Source organism: Palaemon carinicauda, chromosome 11 (genome assembly GCF_036898095.1).
Source record: "Palaemon carinicauda isolate YSFRI2023 chromosome 11, ASM3689809v2, whole genome shotgun sequence".
NCBI classification, from domain to species: Eukaryota; Metazoa; Arthropoda; class Malacostraca; order Decapoda; family Palaemonidae; genus Palaemon; species Palaemon carinicauda.
The window spans coordinates 136,380,263-136,394,592 of record NC_090735.1 but is presented as its reverse complement, the minus strand read 5'-3'; the positions used below and the strand labels follow the sequence as shown (position 1 = coordinate 136,394,592).

Here is a 14,330-nt window from a genome sequence, read left to right as displayed (position 1 = left end):
ACAGATGTATATACAGCCACCAGGAGTTCCCTTTAGTGGAACTCCAGGGGTATCTCAACCCCTGCTCCCACCACCACCCCTCCAGTACTACCCTCCTGTCTCTATACCTTCCACGCTGCAACAGGTGAGAAGAATAGAAGTGGTTTTTTTCTAAGTCATGTGAAAATTTTTAAGCTGTCAAGATGTGCAATCAAAATGACTTTGAGACATTACCTTATTTCACTCAGAAATATTTATTTTTATTATGGCGTGATACTGTGCTTCAGTAACATTGTTCTAACAACATTCTTTTTATTAGTTACCTGTACTGTATCCATAACTGATAGTGTAACAGTTTAAAGTCACTATTATCCACCATTAATTTTGTAACAGTTAAAGTTCATACTAATTACAAGTTTTGATAGTCATATGCTTGTGTCACTGTGAATGCATTTGTGTTTGTTACAAGATTCATTAACCAGATATGTTTGAAAACTGAAATTTATATGAGGGTTTTAATAAAAATGAATGACAAAATGTAAAAGTGGCAAATATCTTTGCAGGGTGCCCTACAAGGAGCTGCAGGGCTTAGTGCAGGTGTAGCAAACAATGGTCAAAATTTAGGACCTCAATTGCCTGCCTTAGCTGCAGGTCCTCCACCCATGTCTCAACAGCCTCCCCTCATGCAGGCCAATACTCCACCTCCACAAGTAAGAGGTTTTGTATTTGCTGTTAGGTCTAGGAAATATTACTCTTGTGTTAAGGTACCATTTTGTTTAAATTTTTCTTCTTGTCGGTATTTATCAAATGCAGTTCACCTGCGTATAAAAGCTTTACGCCTGTCATCTGGTTCCAATGCGCTACAAGGAAGATTTTCACTTCCACTTTTTAGTTATCAGTTTAATCAGCAATTTCAGTCAGTAGCCTAACAGTTTATTGGTAGGCATACTTAGAGCTGGCAAGAGGCTAATGGGTTGGAGTCTTACCAAACATTTTTCTTCTATGTGTATCACTCGAAACTGCTGACACTTGGGTTTTCAGCATCCTAGTACTACTTTCCTTTTAAGCCACTACTGGCCGAGGCCTGACAGCTTCTACATCCCTATAGTTAGCCGTTACTAAGTTGTTTGAGTGGCCATCCTCGCTCCTAGTTGGGACCAGGGCGGATTATATGTTCATGGAAGAAAAGTATCTTCAAGGGGACCGTCCGCTATGTACTGCATTTTTTTTTCTAATTTCAAAATACACCATTTCGATATATGTTTTAGACATATATATGAAAATTTCAAGTCATTTGATCAAAATTTATTTATTAGCAAAACTCACGATATAAAAGAAAATTAAGGTATATTTTTCTCTAATGATATGACACCAATTGTATTGAAAATCATACCACAAAGACTTCATTAACCTAATAATTATATGACAGAATTTTGGATTTCCTTTTTTTTTTTTTTTAGACAAAGTGATCATGGAAAAAAAAATAAAAAGAAAATGAAAATTCTGTCACACAGAATTATGGAATTTTTATTCCTCTTTTCAATTATATTTTTTTTTATCTAAAATTGAATAATAAATAAGTGATGTAAATGTAGCAAAGTGTGAATAAATATGTTTTTGAGCTATGAGCTCCGAAAGATTTGCTATAAATTGTTGCCTTTTTCAGAAAAATCAAAATAACATTATTATGTTAATCTTTGTACCTTTATTGTTTATTTCTCTGTGAAGGCTCCCTAAACAGGGTATTTAAACCCTAAGTGTACTACAGTAATACTCTTGGTGTAAGGGTGTCATGAGTTGCCAGTGGCCTCTCATTGTTGCCAGAGTTTTTAGTTAGAATGTACCATCTTTGTACTCTCTTTTTTTTCCTCTCTCTGCTTGCTTTTTGCTCTTTCTTTGATCTTAGGTAACATTGGCCTTGCTGTAAAGTTCCCGAGGACGTTGTGAAATCACAATGTACATACGAACTGCAAGTAAACAAACACATGAATCATAATTTCTATATGTTTTTGGAAACTCTGGCTGCTCTTTTCATAGATTGTAGTTTGCGCTCGCCTACCCTCTACCAATGCCTTCCATCTCTGCCAGATGTACGAGATTTTGAAACAAGTAAAAAAAATTGCTATATACAGACGCTCCCCAAGATACGAACATCCGGATATACGAACACAAATTGACGGAAGTCCAAACATGTTCGTAAACATCCGTAGATTTCATCGCAAGTTTAAATTTTGAAATTAGCGCCACTCCCGACTTGTATTGACTATATGTTGATTTTGTTATTACCAATGTTCTACTTAATTTTTCTTAGGACTTCCAAATAAATTAAATGAATGCCATTTATATAATGGTTTTCTTTATGACGCCGCCTAAAACGGAAACCTTCCATCATAATAAACAAACGAAGGCATTAAAGGTGCATGATGAAAATGATAAATAATGATATTAAAAGCTTTTAGTAAATATGTTATTACAAATATTATTTACCGTATCTATATAAAATCCTACATACGTAGCAAAGTAGGAAAACTATTTTTTTTGGGGGGTGGGGGGCGCGTTTAATCATCAATAACAAACTGCCGCTAATGACAGAATGATAATTTACGATAATTCTAAACTGTTACTAAAGATGTCCATTCCATATCCAAAATACTTCTCCTAACTACAGTTATAAGTCAACTTGTACCCCCCTCAATTATGAAACCATCTAAAATAAAAAGTATGAGAAGAAGCAAGTACTAGCCCGATTTTTAAAGTTGTCGAACAATTAAGTTACTGCTATAACGTTCGATGTAACAGATGGTGCGAGATTGGAGAAAGTAAGGAAAATTGAATCATGATTAATTTTCAATATAAATGAAACTTTGAGGAGCAACAAAGATATCATTTTTTAGAGAGATAGATAGAGGTTAGGAATGGGAGGTAGTGAAAAGTAGCCCAGAGAGAGAGAGAGAGAGAGAGAGAGTGTTACAGTGAACCCTCGCTACTTCGCGGTTCGACCATCGCGGATTCACCACTTCGCGGATTTTTTTCATAGCCCATGTATATACATATATCGCAGATTTTCCGGAAATATCGAAAATACCGCGATGTGACCGATGGTGCGAGATTGGAGAAAGTAAGGAAAATTGAATCATGATTGATTTTCAATATAAATGAAACTTTGAGGAGCAACAAAGATATCATTTGTTAGAGAGATAGAGAGAGGTAAGGAATGGGAGGTAGTGAAAAGTAGCCCACAGAGGTAGAGAGAGAGAGAGAGAGAGAGAGAGAGAGAGAGAGAGAGAGAGAGGTAGAGAGAGAGAGAGAGAGAGATAGAGGGGGTTTTAAATGTAATAAACAAAAAAATTTGATAGGTTATAACACATTGGTGCTTATGTAATATCAACTGTATACTGTAGACGGTTTGAATAAGTTAAGAAATGGTATAAATGATACTTTGTTAGTGTATTCGTACACACTCAAGAGCGGCAGCTAGATGACAGCTGATCTAATCACAGCCAAAAGTAAAAAAAAAAGAAGTCAACAATACTCGATTTTTAAAACACACCCGAAATTTAAAAACAAAAGTACACGCTTTCTTAATGTGCAATTAACTATTTAAAGAGTGGCAATTTTCTAGAATAAAATATTTCCCAAAAAATAGTGGTTTGCTGATGAAATCGGATGCCGTATTTTTAGCTATGATTGAAATGGATGTAGACTCGGCCTAATTATTTTGTTTCGTATTTAATTGACACTAAGAAAACTAATTTTAGTTTCTTCATCTAAATGTAAGTATTGTATAACACGAAGAGAGAGAGAGAGAGAGAGAGAGAGAGAGAGAGAGAGAGAGAGAGAGAGAGAGAGAGAGAGAGAGAGAGGAGAGAGAGAGAGAGAGAGAGAGAGAATCAGCTGTTGTAATCAAATGGCGTGTTTTTGTTTCGTGAGAATTTCATCGCCACGACTTTAACAACAACATACTGTACTGAACTTTACAGTATTATACAGACTACTGTAATATGATAAAGTAAAATATTTGTAATCTATTTTATATGAAATGGGGCTATTTTTTTTTTTGTTTAAAATTTACATTTACGTATGTAAAACAACTCTCTCTCTCTCTCTCTCTCTCTCTCTCTCTCTCTCTCGTAGATTGTTCTCCTGCTTTGCTACGTATGTATGATTTTATATCGATACGGTAAATAATATTTGTAATATCATATTTTAGAAAAGCTTTTACTGTAATATCATTATTTATCACTTTCATCATGCACGTTAAATTCCTTAGTTTGTTTACTGAGCGTACTTTATGACGCCGTCGTTTCAGGCGGCGTCATAAAGAAAAACATTTCATTTGGAAGTCCTAAGAAAAATTAAGTAAAACATTAGTAATAACCAAATCAACATACTGTACTGAATAATCAATATAATCGATGCAAAAACTAACCTATACACAGATGTGTAAATGCGTTTGTTTCTTCATTATAATCAGAGATAAACGTAAACAAAACATTGGTTGCCATTTTTTATCGTGCTTTTTGGCGTGTTTAGGAAACGCATGATATAAAGTCGCCTTTAATATTTGTGCCTGTTTTAGTTTAGGGTACGTTAGTACATGCATTAAGTGTACTGTACATTAAAGGGTAGTTTATTAACAGTACTACGTACAAGGGAAGGTTTTAAAAGTCTGAATATACATGTTAAATAAATAGGTAAATATGGTGTCACTACTTCGCGGATTTTCACCTATCGCGGCCGGGTCTGGAACCTATCTACCGCGATAAACGAGGGTTCACTGTATTTTAAATGTAATAAACCAAAAAATTTGATAGGTTATAACACATTGGTGCTTATGTAATATCAATTGTATAGACAGTTTGAATAAGTTAAGAAATAGTATAAACGATACTTTGTTAGTGTATTCGTATGCTCTCAAGAGCGGCAGCTAGACGTCAGCTGATCTGATCACAGCCAAAAGTAAAACAAAAAGAAGTCGACAATACTCGATTTTTAAAACACACCCGAAATTTAAAAACAAAAGTACACGCTTTCTTAATGTGCAATTAACTATTTAAAGAGTAGCAATTTTCTAGAATAAAATGATGTTTCCCAAAGAACAGTGGTTTGCTGATGAAATCGGATGCCGTATTTTTAGCTACGATTGAAATGGATGTAGACTCAGCATAATTTTTTCATATGTAAGTATTGTATAACACGAGAGAGAGAGAGAGAGAAAGAGAATGAATCAGCTGTTGTAATCGAATGCCATGTTTTTTTTTCGTGAGAAATTGATCGCCACGAGTAACAACAACATACTGTACTGAACTTTACAGTATTATACAGACTACTGTAATATGATATAGTAAAATATTTGTAATAACCTATTTTATATGAAATGGGGCTATTTGTTGACTTCTACGGCTGAAAATCGTAGACATCTGAGTTAGGTTACGCTTACCCTAGACGAAAATTTAACACTAACGACTTACGAACAATCCGCCTTACGAATAGACTCTCTGTCCCTATTGTGTTTGTTAGTTGGTGACTTTCTGTATATACAAAAATAAACACGTAAAGACGATACTGTCAAACTCAGTCATTTGTTTTTTATTTGTGAAAGTAATTGGCTGAAACTTTTGGAGAGCATGTGCGACATGTTTCTGCATACATAGAAATAATGAAAGTATTTTTTATTATTTCAAGTTATGTCAAACACCATAGTAGACGGTCCCCTTAAGTTTGGTTCTAGGGGACTTACCCACCAATGTGTGAGTCTTCCTGTTTTATAGGACCAAAGGTTTATGTATGGGTAGAAACAAGTAGAAAATTTTTTTATATTTTTCTCTCCTTCACAAGCTGAGTGTCTTGGATTAAATTTACCACCTTAACAATCCTTCTTGCCATCTGTTGTTAACCAACTACCTTGTTAAGGATTCAGTGGCCATTCCAACACTACTGAATACAAAGGAAATATATATTTTAAAGTAATGAGGTTTTGGTGGGAAAAAATGCAAATTACCCTTGTTATCACAAGTTTTAAATTTGTTTTGTTCTAACTATAAAGAAGTTAAATCCATTAAGTTTATGGTTATTTGATTTCCTACAAGAAAAGTATAAGGTATTAAAGCGTTTGTAAAAAAAGGAATTAGTTTTATTTTTGTAGACTTTAAAGTTGTCTTTGGTATTAAAACTAATGATGTGTTTGAACAAATTATGATGTAGAATTTTACAAATCTTGAAGTGAAAGTACTTTTATATTAATGACATTTTTCTTTACAGTTAAGTCTTCCTTCTGTACCACTTGAAAAACCAAGTTTAACTCTAATATATTTTTTTTTCTTTCTGTCAGGGCTTCTACTCTTTGCCATATCCAGCTGCTGTAGGCAATGGTGGAGTTTCAACAGCTGGCTTTATTGGTACCCCGCAGTCAGCTGCCCTATTATCATGGGTTAGAGCTCAAGGGCCTCATATTGTCCAGCATTCCCCTCACCAACCTCAGTTACCACCACGTCCTGCCTCGCAACCCCAACAGCAGGTTTGTTGCGTAGCATGTTAGAGGGAAAGAGGGGATTTACTCTATTTTATCAGTATTATCGATTGGGTGGAAATTAAAGTTATATACGAGATTGTTAATTTACTTAAATATTTTAGAGGAGCATTCCTTGCAGTGACCTATGTTTATCTACCAAGGCACTTTTCCCCAATTATGGGGCAGTAGCGGACATAAAAAATAAAAAAGAACCAAAGAGGACTTTTTCTCTTTGCTCTTCCCAGCCTGATGAGGGATTCATCCAAGTTTGGTTGGGACTGCTAGGGTACCTTAGCCCACCCTTCCCTGTTATCCCTCACAAATGAAGGTTCATATAAGAAAAATGTAGCCATAAAACAATGTTTTTTTATGTGAAGTAAATTTATGATAGTTTTATTTACAGTATATACAGTATATCTATTCATATTTTTACATTTTGTCTTCCACTATTAGAAAATACAAAGAGAACAGCCTTTCAAACAGCGTATGAAAACATGAACATTGCAATTTTTTGAACATATATACTGACAGGGTTGAGTATGCATATCTATGCTGATATTTTGCATGAATAATAATCGGGAGAAAGTTAAAATTACATTGGAAAGCTAAAAATAATTCCTTTGTAATGGGTAGATAGAATCGGTAGTTGTTCCCACAAAAATTGAGCAATTGTTGCCAGAAAACAAAAATATTTTTATGTAAAGTAACTTTAGAGAGATGTACATGCGTATTATAGGGCTAGGGGTATTAGTTTGTTGAGTGTAGTTGGAAAAGCGTATGGTAGTGTTAATTAATAGAATTGAGGGTGAAATGAAGGATGCTATTTTAGGAGTGCATAGTGGCTTTAGAAGAATTAGGGAATGCATGGATCAGATTTTTATAGTTAGGCAGACATGCAAGAAATATTTAGCAAATGGTAGGGAGGTATATTTTGCTTTTATGGATCTGGAGAAAGCTTATGATAGAGTTGATAGGAATGCGATGTGGAATGTGATGAGGTTATAATGTATGGAATTGGTGGAAGGTTATTGCAAGCCATGAAGAGTTAATACATAGGCAGTAAAGCATGTGTTAGGATATGGAATGAAGTAAGGGGTTTCCAGTAAGAGTAGGGATGAGACAGGGATGTGTGGTGTCACCCTGGTTGTTCAATTTTTTGTTTGTTGATGGCTCTATAAGATATGTGAATGCTTGAGTGCTTGGTCGAGGATTGAAAATTATTAGATGAGGGTTATCATGAGTAGAAGGTGAATCAAAAGCTGTTTTTGGGTGATACTGTATTGGTTTTACACTTGGAGAAGCTGTGTCGATTAGTGACAAATTTGAAGGGTGTGTGAAACAAGAAGTTGCAAGTTATGTGGCCAAGAATAAGGTTATGAGGTGCGCAAGAAGGGAGGGTGGTGCTAGATTGAATGTTATGTTGAATGGAGAGTTACTTTAGGAAGTATGTCAGTTTAAGTACAACTACTTGGGTTCTTTTGTTGCTGCAAGTGGTGGCATGAAAGCAGATGTACGTCAGAGAGTGAATGAAGAATGAAAAGTGTTGGGGGCAGTGAAGGGAGTGGATTGTACCAGCTGTAATGTATGGATAGGAGTTATTGGGAATGAAAGTGATGGAGAGACAGAAATGGAATGTGTTCGAGATGAAATGTCAGGAATTTGGCTGGTGTATCTCAACTGGATAGGATTAGGACCAAAGTAGAAAGAGTGACGGGTGTGAAAAATGAATTAGCAGCTAGAGGGGATATGAATGTGGTGGGGTGGCTTGGGCATTGTAGAGAATGGAAAATGGTTGCCTGCTGAAGAAGGTAATGAATGCAAGTTGATGGGAGAAATACAAGAGGAAGGCCAAGGATTGTATTGATGGATGGAGTGAAGAAAGCCGTTGGTGACAGGAGAATAAAAGTGATAGAGTGGGCTAGGAATAGAAATGAGTGGCGAGCGATTGTGTATAATTTCGATAGGCCCTGCTGCTACCTCCGATTACCTTGGTGACTGCTGAGGTAGTGATATTAGGGAAGGCAGCATTTGAAACTTCATTTGTAGTTGGAGATGGGGGAGGGTGGTCTGTGACACCCTAACCATACCAACAAACTCTACTAAGTCCCTCGTATGGTAAGGAGGTAAAATCCCACTTTGTTTCTTTCTAGATTTGGGGAAAGTGGATGGTAGATATAGAACTTAATTTTTTTTATACCCGTTCATGTATTTACATTTTGCCGTACACCATAAGAAAATAAAAAAAGAAAAGCACTTTCAAACTAATTATGAAACATGAACACACACACAAAAAGTTATTCATGCATTCCTAAACATAGGGCTAACCACTAGGCTTGATAGGCTCATGATTTTGCATATGTACGATGACATTTTTCATAAATAACTGTAAAACAATAGAAAACTGGATAAATTTCCTGTACTGTATGCAGTTAATTCTAATAGTCTTGCCTTCTCCATCATGAGGCTTAACACTATACAATATTTTAGATACTTTATTCCAGATATGACCAAATTGTGGAATGATCTTCCTAATCAGGTAGTTGAATCGGTAGAACTTCAAAAGGTCAAACTTGCAGCAAATGTTTTTATGCTGAACAGGCTGACATAAGTCTCTTTTTATAGTTTATGTATGAAAGATCTGTTTTAATGGTATTACTGTTAAGATATTTCATTTTAATTGTTCAATATTTCTCATATTGTTAGTTTATTTCCTTTCCTCACCTGATTATTTTTTCCTTGGAGGCCTTGGGCTTATAGCATCCTGCTTTTCCATCTAGGTTTGTAGCTTAGCTAGTAGTAATAATTCTCACTAGGTGCTGAATGTCAGATGCCAGTCTTGTTTTCCTTGGACTACGAATTTTAGCAAATATTTCCACAAAAAAAAAATATTGTCGCACTTTGCGGTGAAAAATTTATTGAAGTGGAAATGCATCCTTGGATCAACCAGATGGTTGATAAGAAAAATCATTGAAGCAGAAATGCACAATTGGAATTGATAGTTCTGTTTTTTATTTTAGCAATATCTTAAGATTTTCCCAATGTTTCGTTGCATTTGTTGCAATAATACCCTCGAAATTGACAAAATCTTGTTCTTTCTGTTTTCATAGGTTGGCAGTCTTGTAGGTGGTCAGCAGGTAAACAACACAGGTTCTATGCATTATTTGCTGAGCAGTTATCGTGTTGGTATGTTGGCTTTAGAAACCTTGGCAAGGCGTGTTCATGATGATAGGCCTCAAGCAAAATATGCAAGAAATCCTCCATATGGTGAAGATGTCAAGTGGCTGCTTGGGGTAGCCAAGAAACTAGGTAAGATAAATGCTAATGACACTTTTAAATATGTATTGTAAGAGACTCCTAGTGCATGCATAGACTAAAATCCTGCATCATTAATATGATTTGTGCCAGCCTTTCTTCAAGGCAAACCTGTCATTCATTTTACAGTTTAAAGTTTGCATTATGCTACAAACAGCTATTCCTTATCAAGATAAGCTTCATCTTTCTATGTGTAATGTAATGAGATTTTTATGGTATTAGCACAAAATGTTCAAGATACTGCCCTGTATATAGGAAATATTTTAAAAAGTATAACTGTAAAGATGAGTGTGCTCTAGATTAAAAATAAACTCTGTTCTCTTTCATGACAAGCTCATTACATGGCTTAAAATTAGCCTATTTTGTATTATACTTTAACCAGTTTCTGGTTAAAAGAAAAAATTTAAGTGACAGCCGATAGATAGCTTTGCTCATGTGTACAAATCCTCGAGTCTTCAGCAATTAAAATTGCCCTGCTTTTCAACTGCCTGTGAGAAAGTCCACTGATCACACGATAGGCCCAAAAATTTTGTGTTACTTGATATTTCAATGACTGCTGAATTAATTTCCTTCAACATTTTATTCCCTCAATATATCAGGTTTTACACACTTACTCTAAATTATTAGTTAAAAAAATCAGCAGATGAGTAGATCATCTCTTTCACCTAGAGTGCTTTTCAATGATTGTATCTGGTTAATAGCAAAGAGGATCTGTATTAGTTATAAGTGCAGTACTGTTTTAAGTATTGGAATATTTCTTATCAGGGTTCATGTTATAGATTGACATATTGTTTCAGAGTAAACAAATTACAAACCTTTGAGTTACTCAACCTAAAGGTTTCTGTCTCAGGAACACTTAACTTTTCTTTATCTGAATTACAAGAGCTTTCATAGAGCCTGCAGTTCTTGAAGAAGCTAATTCTGGAATTTTCATCTGCATGATCCTTCCCATCTAGATTAAGATTCAAGGAATTATAAGCTTCGGATTTGTTTTGAAACAAAAAAAAATTATGTAATTCTATTACTTATAATAAATATAGAGTTTCCACCTAACATTATTATCTAGGAGTTGATCGGGAAGACAATGGTGCATGAAGATTGAAACATTCAACTGTTGCAAAACGAAGGATCCTTACATGTTCCTAGGGCTACTAACCAACTGCCTGTGTCTTTTAGTCTTGATTAGGGAATGAAGTGTTTTGGAATTTGTCTTTTGTGATAGCTAAATTTGAGTAATAACCTTGTATGAAGAAAATTATTTTGCCTTTGAAAACACTTATTTCATTCATTAATATATCTGTATGCTATTCTTAGGGCTAACATTTTTCTGCTGATTTTTTTATGCAAGTTTTTTTTTTTTTTTTTTTTTCAGTTTTATGTTTTCCAATAGATTTTTGTCTAACCACATTTTCTGTTTTGGGGAAAATTTCAGGTCAGCAGTACCTTCATCAGTTCTGCATGTGCTCAGTTAACAGTGTAGTGTCTCCATTTGTCCTGCAAGATTTGGCTGTGGAGGCCGCTCAGTACTTGGCTCGCCATTCTCCTGCTCTCTTTCCCCAGCAGCTGAGGTCACCTATCTTGCAGCCACTTGTTCAGAAATGCCAACAAATGTAAGACAATACCTATTTTTTTTTCTGAATGTTCCAGCGGATTTGTACTGTTAAATATTTTTAAGTCAATTTTATGTTATTGTCTTCCAGATTTATTAGAGCGTTTAGAAAAATGACATGTTTTGGGTAGGCCATACCCTTGCTATGGTTTAAGAGATGTCTTAAACTACCCAGACTCATTTCTTAATAAGAGAAGAGTATTGATAGCTGTTATTTTAAATTTGCCTGTCTTATGCAGTCATACCTTGACTTTTTATTTTTAACATTCACTTATATGATTATCCCCAAACATCCATAAATTAATAATTTAAGCTATTCAGTTATGTTTGTTTAAATGAATGGGACCCAATTTGAGAAATACCTTCATAATAGGTTAGCTCAATGGCCAATGGATCAAGAATAAAATACATAAAATACAGGAAAAAAGAACAATGTGATTTGTTATTAATATGTTAGGTAAATGTGAAAGAACATGTAAATCCATGAACTTATAAAAGCAATTTGTTGTGCTTTCATTTGCTCGTAAACATGAGAGAACTGAAAAGACAAAGCATTTAGGCATAGCTTTGCCAAGATAGTTGCCATCAAGCTCTAGATTAACTCAATACAACTAGAGGGGAAGGTATTTTGCTAGGAAAGACGTCAGCATTTATACTGGACAGCTTTGACAGATAATCAGTATGAACATCAGGTGAGTATAGAAATGATAATTGTTCCAACACAGTTACTTACCTAGAACTACCTTCTCAGGAGTTACTGGTTAACTGTACCTAACCGACCAGCTTTTTGTATAGTTTATCTCCCTCTTCTCGTTTTCTAGGGGGTCAACCTCTGGCAGTGTGGTACATGCCCGAGGCGACCCCGGGGTCAGGCAGCGTGCTAGCTCAGGTCAACTCTCCATTAAGTTTCTGGTCGCGACACGATATACATCTCGCCGCACTCTCTCTTACCTGTGCGACCCTCGTGTCCCCCGATCCTTTGTGCTTACCGCGTGTTGCCCTCGTGTTTTCATTTCACTTTCCCGTTCATCCTTGTGTCTCTTGGTGCGTTAGCGTTGTGTTATGGAGCATCCTTGTCGTTGCCCTGGGCCTGTGGCTGGGAAGTCTTGCGGGGCTTTCCTCTCCAAACCTGAGGTTGATCCCCACTACCTGTGTTCCACGTGTAGGGGGAAAGCGTGTTCCCCTACCTCTACGTGCCCGGAATGTGCTGATTGGATTGAGATCCAGTGGGTGCGCTTCGGGACGAAGAAGAAGAAGGCAACTAAGAAGATGCCTAAAGATTCAAGCATTTCTTCGCCTGCAGGTTCGCCAGACGACTCGGCAGACCGTAGCGCCCGCTCTTCTTCCCCTACCCAGCGTATGGGACGAGGTAAGTCCGTTGCGGGGAAGAGGCCCATTGCCCTTCCCCAAGAGTCTGATTTTCCTGTGGAGGATGTGTCCAGTGTGGGGCAGGCATGTGTGGGGCCTAAGTGGAGTGCAGAAGTGTGGGTAGGAGGCGAGGGCCTGGTGCCCGCAGGTCCCGTCGCCTCGGAAGATCCTATGTGGGGTAGGCCGAGTGCCGATACTTCCCCTGCCTCGTGGGGTGTTTCGAGTGCTTCAACCGCCGGGGGAGACACGGAGAAAGGTAGTTCGTTGTCTTCGGACCCCGCCACGTGGGTGAAACCTGGGACTCCCTTCAGGTCTCCCGTTAGAGAGGAGGTAGATCAGTGGCTCTGTAAAGGACTCGCGGGGACCCCTCTGGCTCCCTCGGCTACGCTACCCCCCATGTTTCTGCAACTGCCCGCACCTGAGAAACGACGTGATTTTCCCCCCACGGTCTTGGACGTGTCGGCCGGTCGGAAAGCTCCGTCCTCATCCTCGTCGTCGTCTTCTTCGTCATCAGAGGACGAAGACAGGAACCTTAACAAAAGGAAGAGGGAGAAATCCCGAAGGAAGAAAAAGTCTCGTTCCCGCTCGAGGCATGTTAGGAAACGGTCGAAGTCCTCTAAGAAAAAAGCAAAGAGGAGTAAGTCAAAGGACTGGGTGAATGTCACAGTGCCCCGGAGCGAGCTGTTTAGGTTTTCCACAGCCGCGGCCGCTTCCGGGTGGCTCCCTAGAGCCTCGCCTTCGTTGTGTCACTCTCCTAGCTCCTCCTTCGACCTAGCCGCCCGGCGGGAGGGCTCGAACCGAGACCCCCGTGTATTGTTTAACCCTACGGTAGCCTCCGCCCCTTCTTCCTTTAGGAAGGATATAAGGAGTATGAAGGAAGGCTTAGTGTCGACCACGGGCACCTTGGAGGCCTTCCTTAAGCACCAAGGGCGCCCGTCGGTCCGCATGGATCCCCCATCCACGGAGCCCCCCGTGGAACAAGGTACTCCCATGACGGATGCCTTTGTATCCACGGGGCAGACCATACCACTGGCAGGCTCGGAGGACATTGGTACTCCCATGACGGATGCCTTTGTATCCACGGGGCAGACCATACCACTGGCAGGCTCGGAGGACATTGGTACTCCCATGACGGATGCCTTCGTCCCCACGGGGCAGCCCCTACCACTGGCAGGCCCGTCGGGCGTTGTTTTTCCCACCGTCACGGCTTACCCCCGTACGGAGGAGCTGGTGACGGAAGACCTGGTGGAAGGAGGGGAGTGCTCGACGGACGACATCTCCTCCTACCGTAAGGTACTGGCCCTCATTCGAAGACACCACCGGTTGGATGAGCCCAAGCCCTCAGCTGCAAAGGCAGTACTTTCCGGACTGTCCAGGATGATCGACAGTCCGGTACAACAAAAGCCATCTCTGTCTCTCCCTCTCGCTCAAGACGTAAAGCTGGGGATGGAACAGATCGATGGATACTTGGCAGGACTAGCAGAGGCCCCCAGAAGCCAGAGTTCCTCCAAACTTCTGCCGGGCCTAAAATCCCAGAAACATTTTTACGTT

General features: G+C 38.3%; 1 protein-coding gene across 4 annotated transcripts in view; it reads left to right on the top strand.

The window, feature by feature from the left end:
* The window catches only part of Dora (Dorado), a 153,414-nt gene that overhangs the window by 131,654 nt on the left and 7,430 nt on the right, over window positions 1-14,330 (top strand). For all 4 annotated transcript variants that reach the window (XM_068383476.1, XM_068383474.1, XM_068383472.1 and 1 more), the window contains 5 exons: window positions 5-124; window positions 543-689; window positions 6,311-6,496; window positions 9,598-9,796; window positions 11,235-11,412. In XM_068383476.1, the coding sequence (XP_068239577.1) occupies window positions 5-124; window positions 543-689; window positions 6,311-6,496; window positions 9,598-9,796; window positions 11,235-11,412 (830 nt within the window). The remainder of the gene's footprint in view (window positions 1-4; window positions 125-542; window positions 690-6,310; window positions 6,497-9,597; window positions 9,797-11,234; window positions 11,413-14,330) is intronic.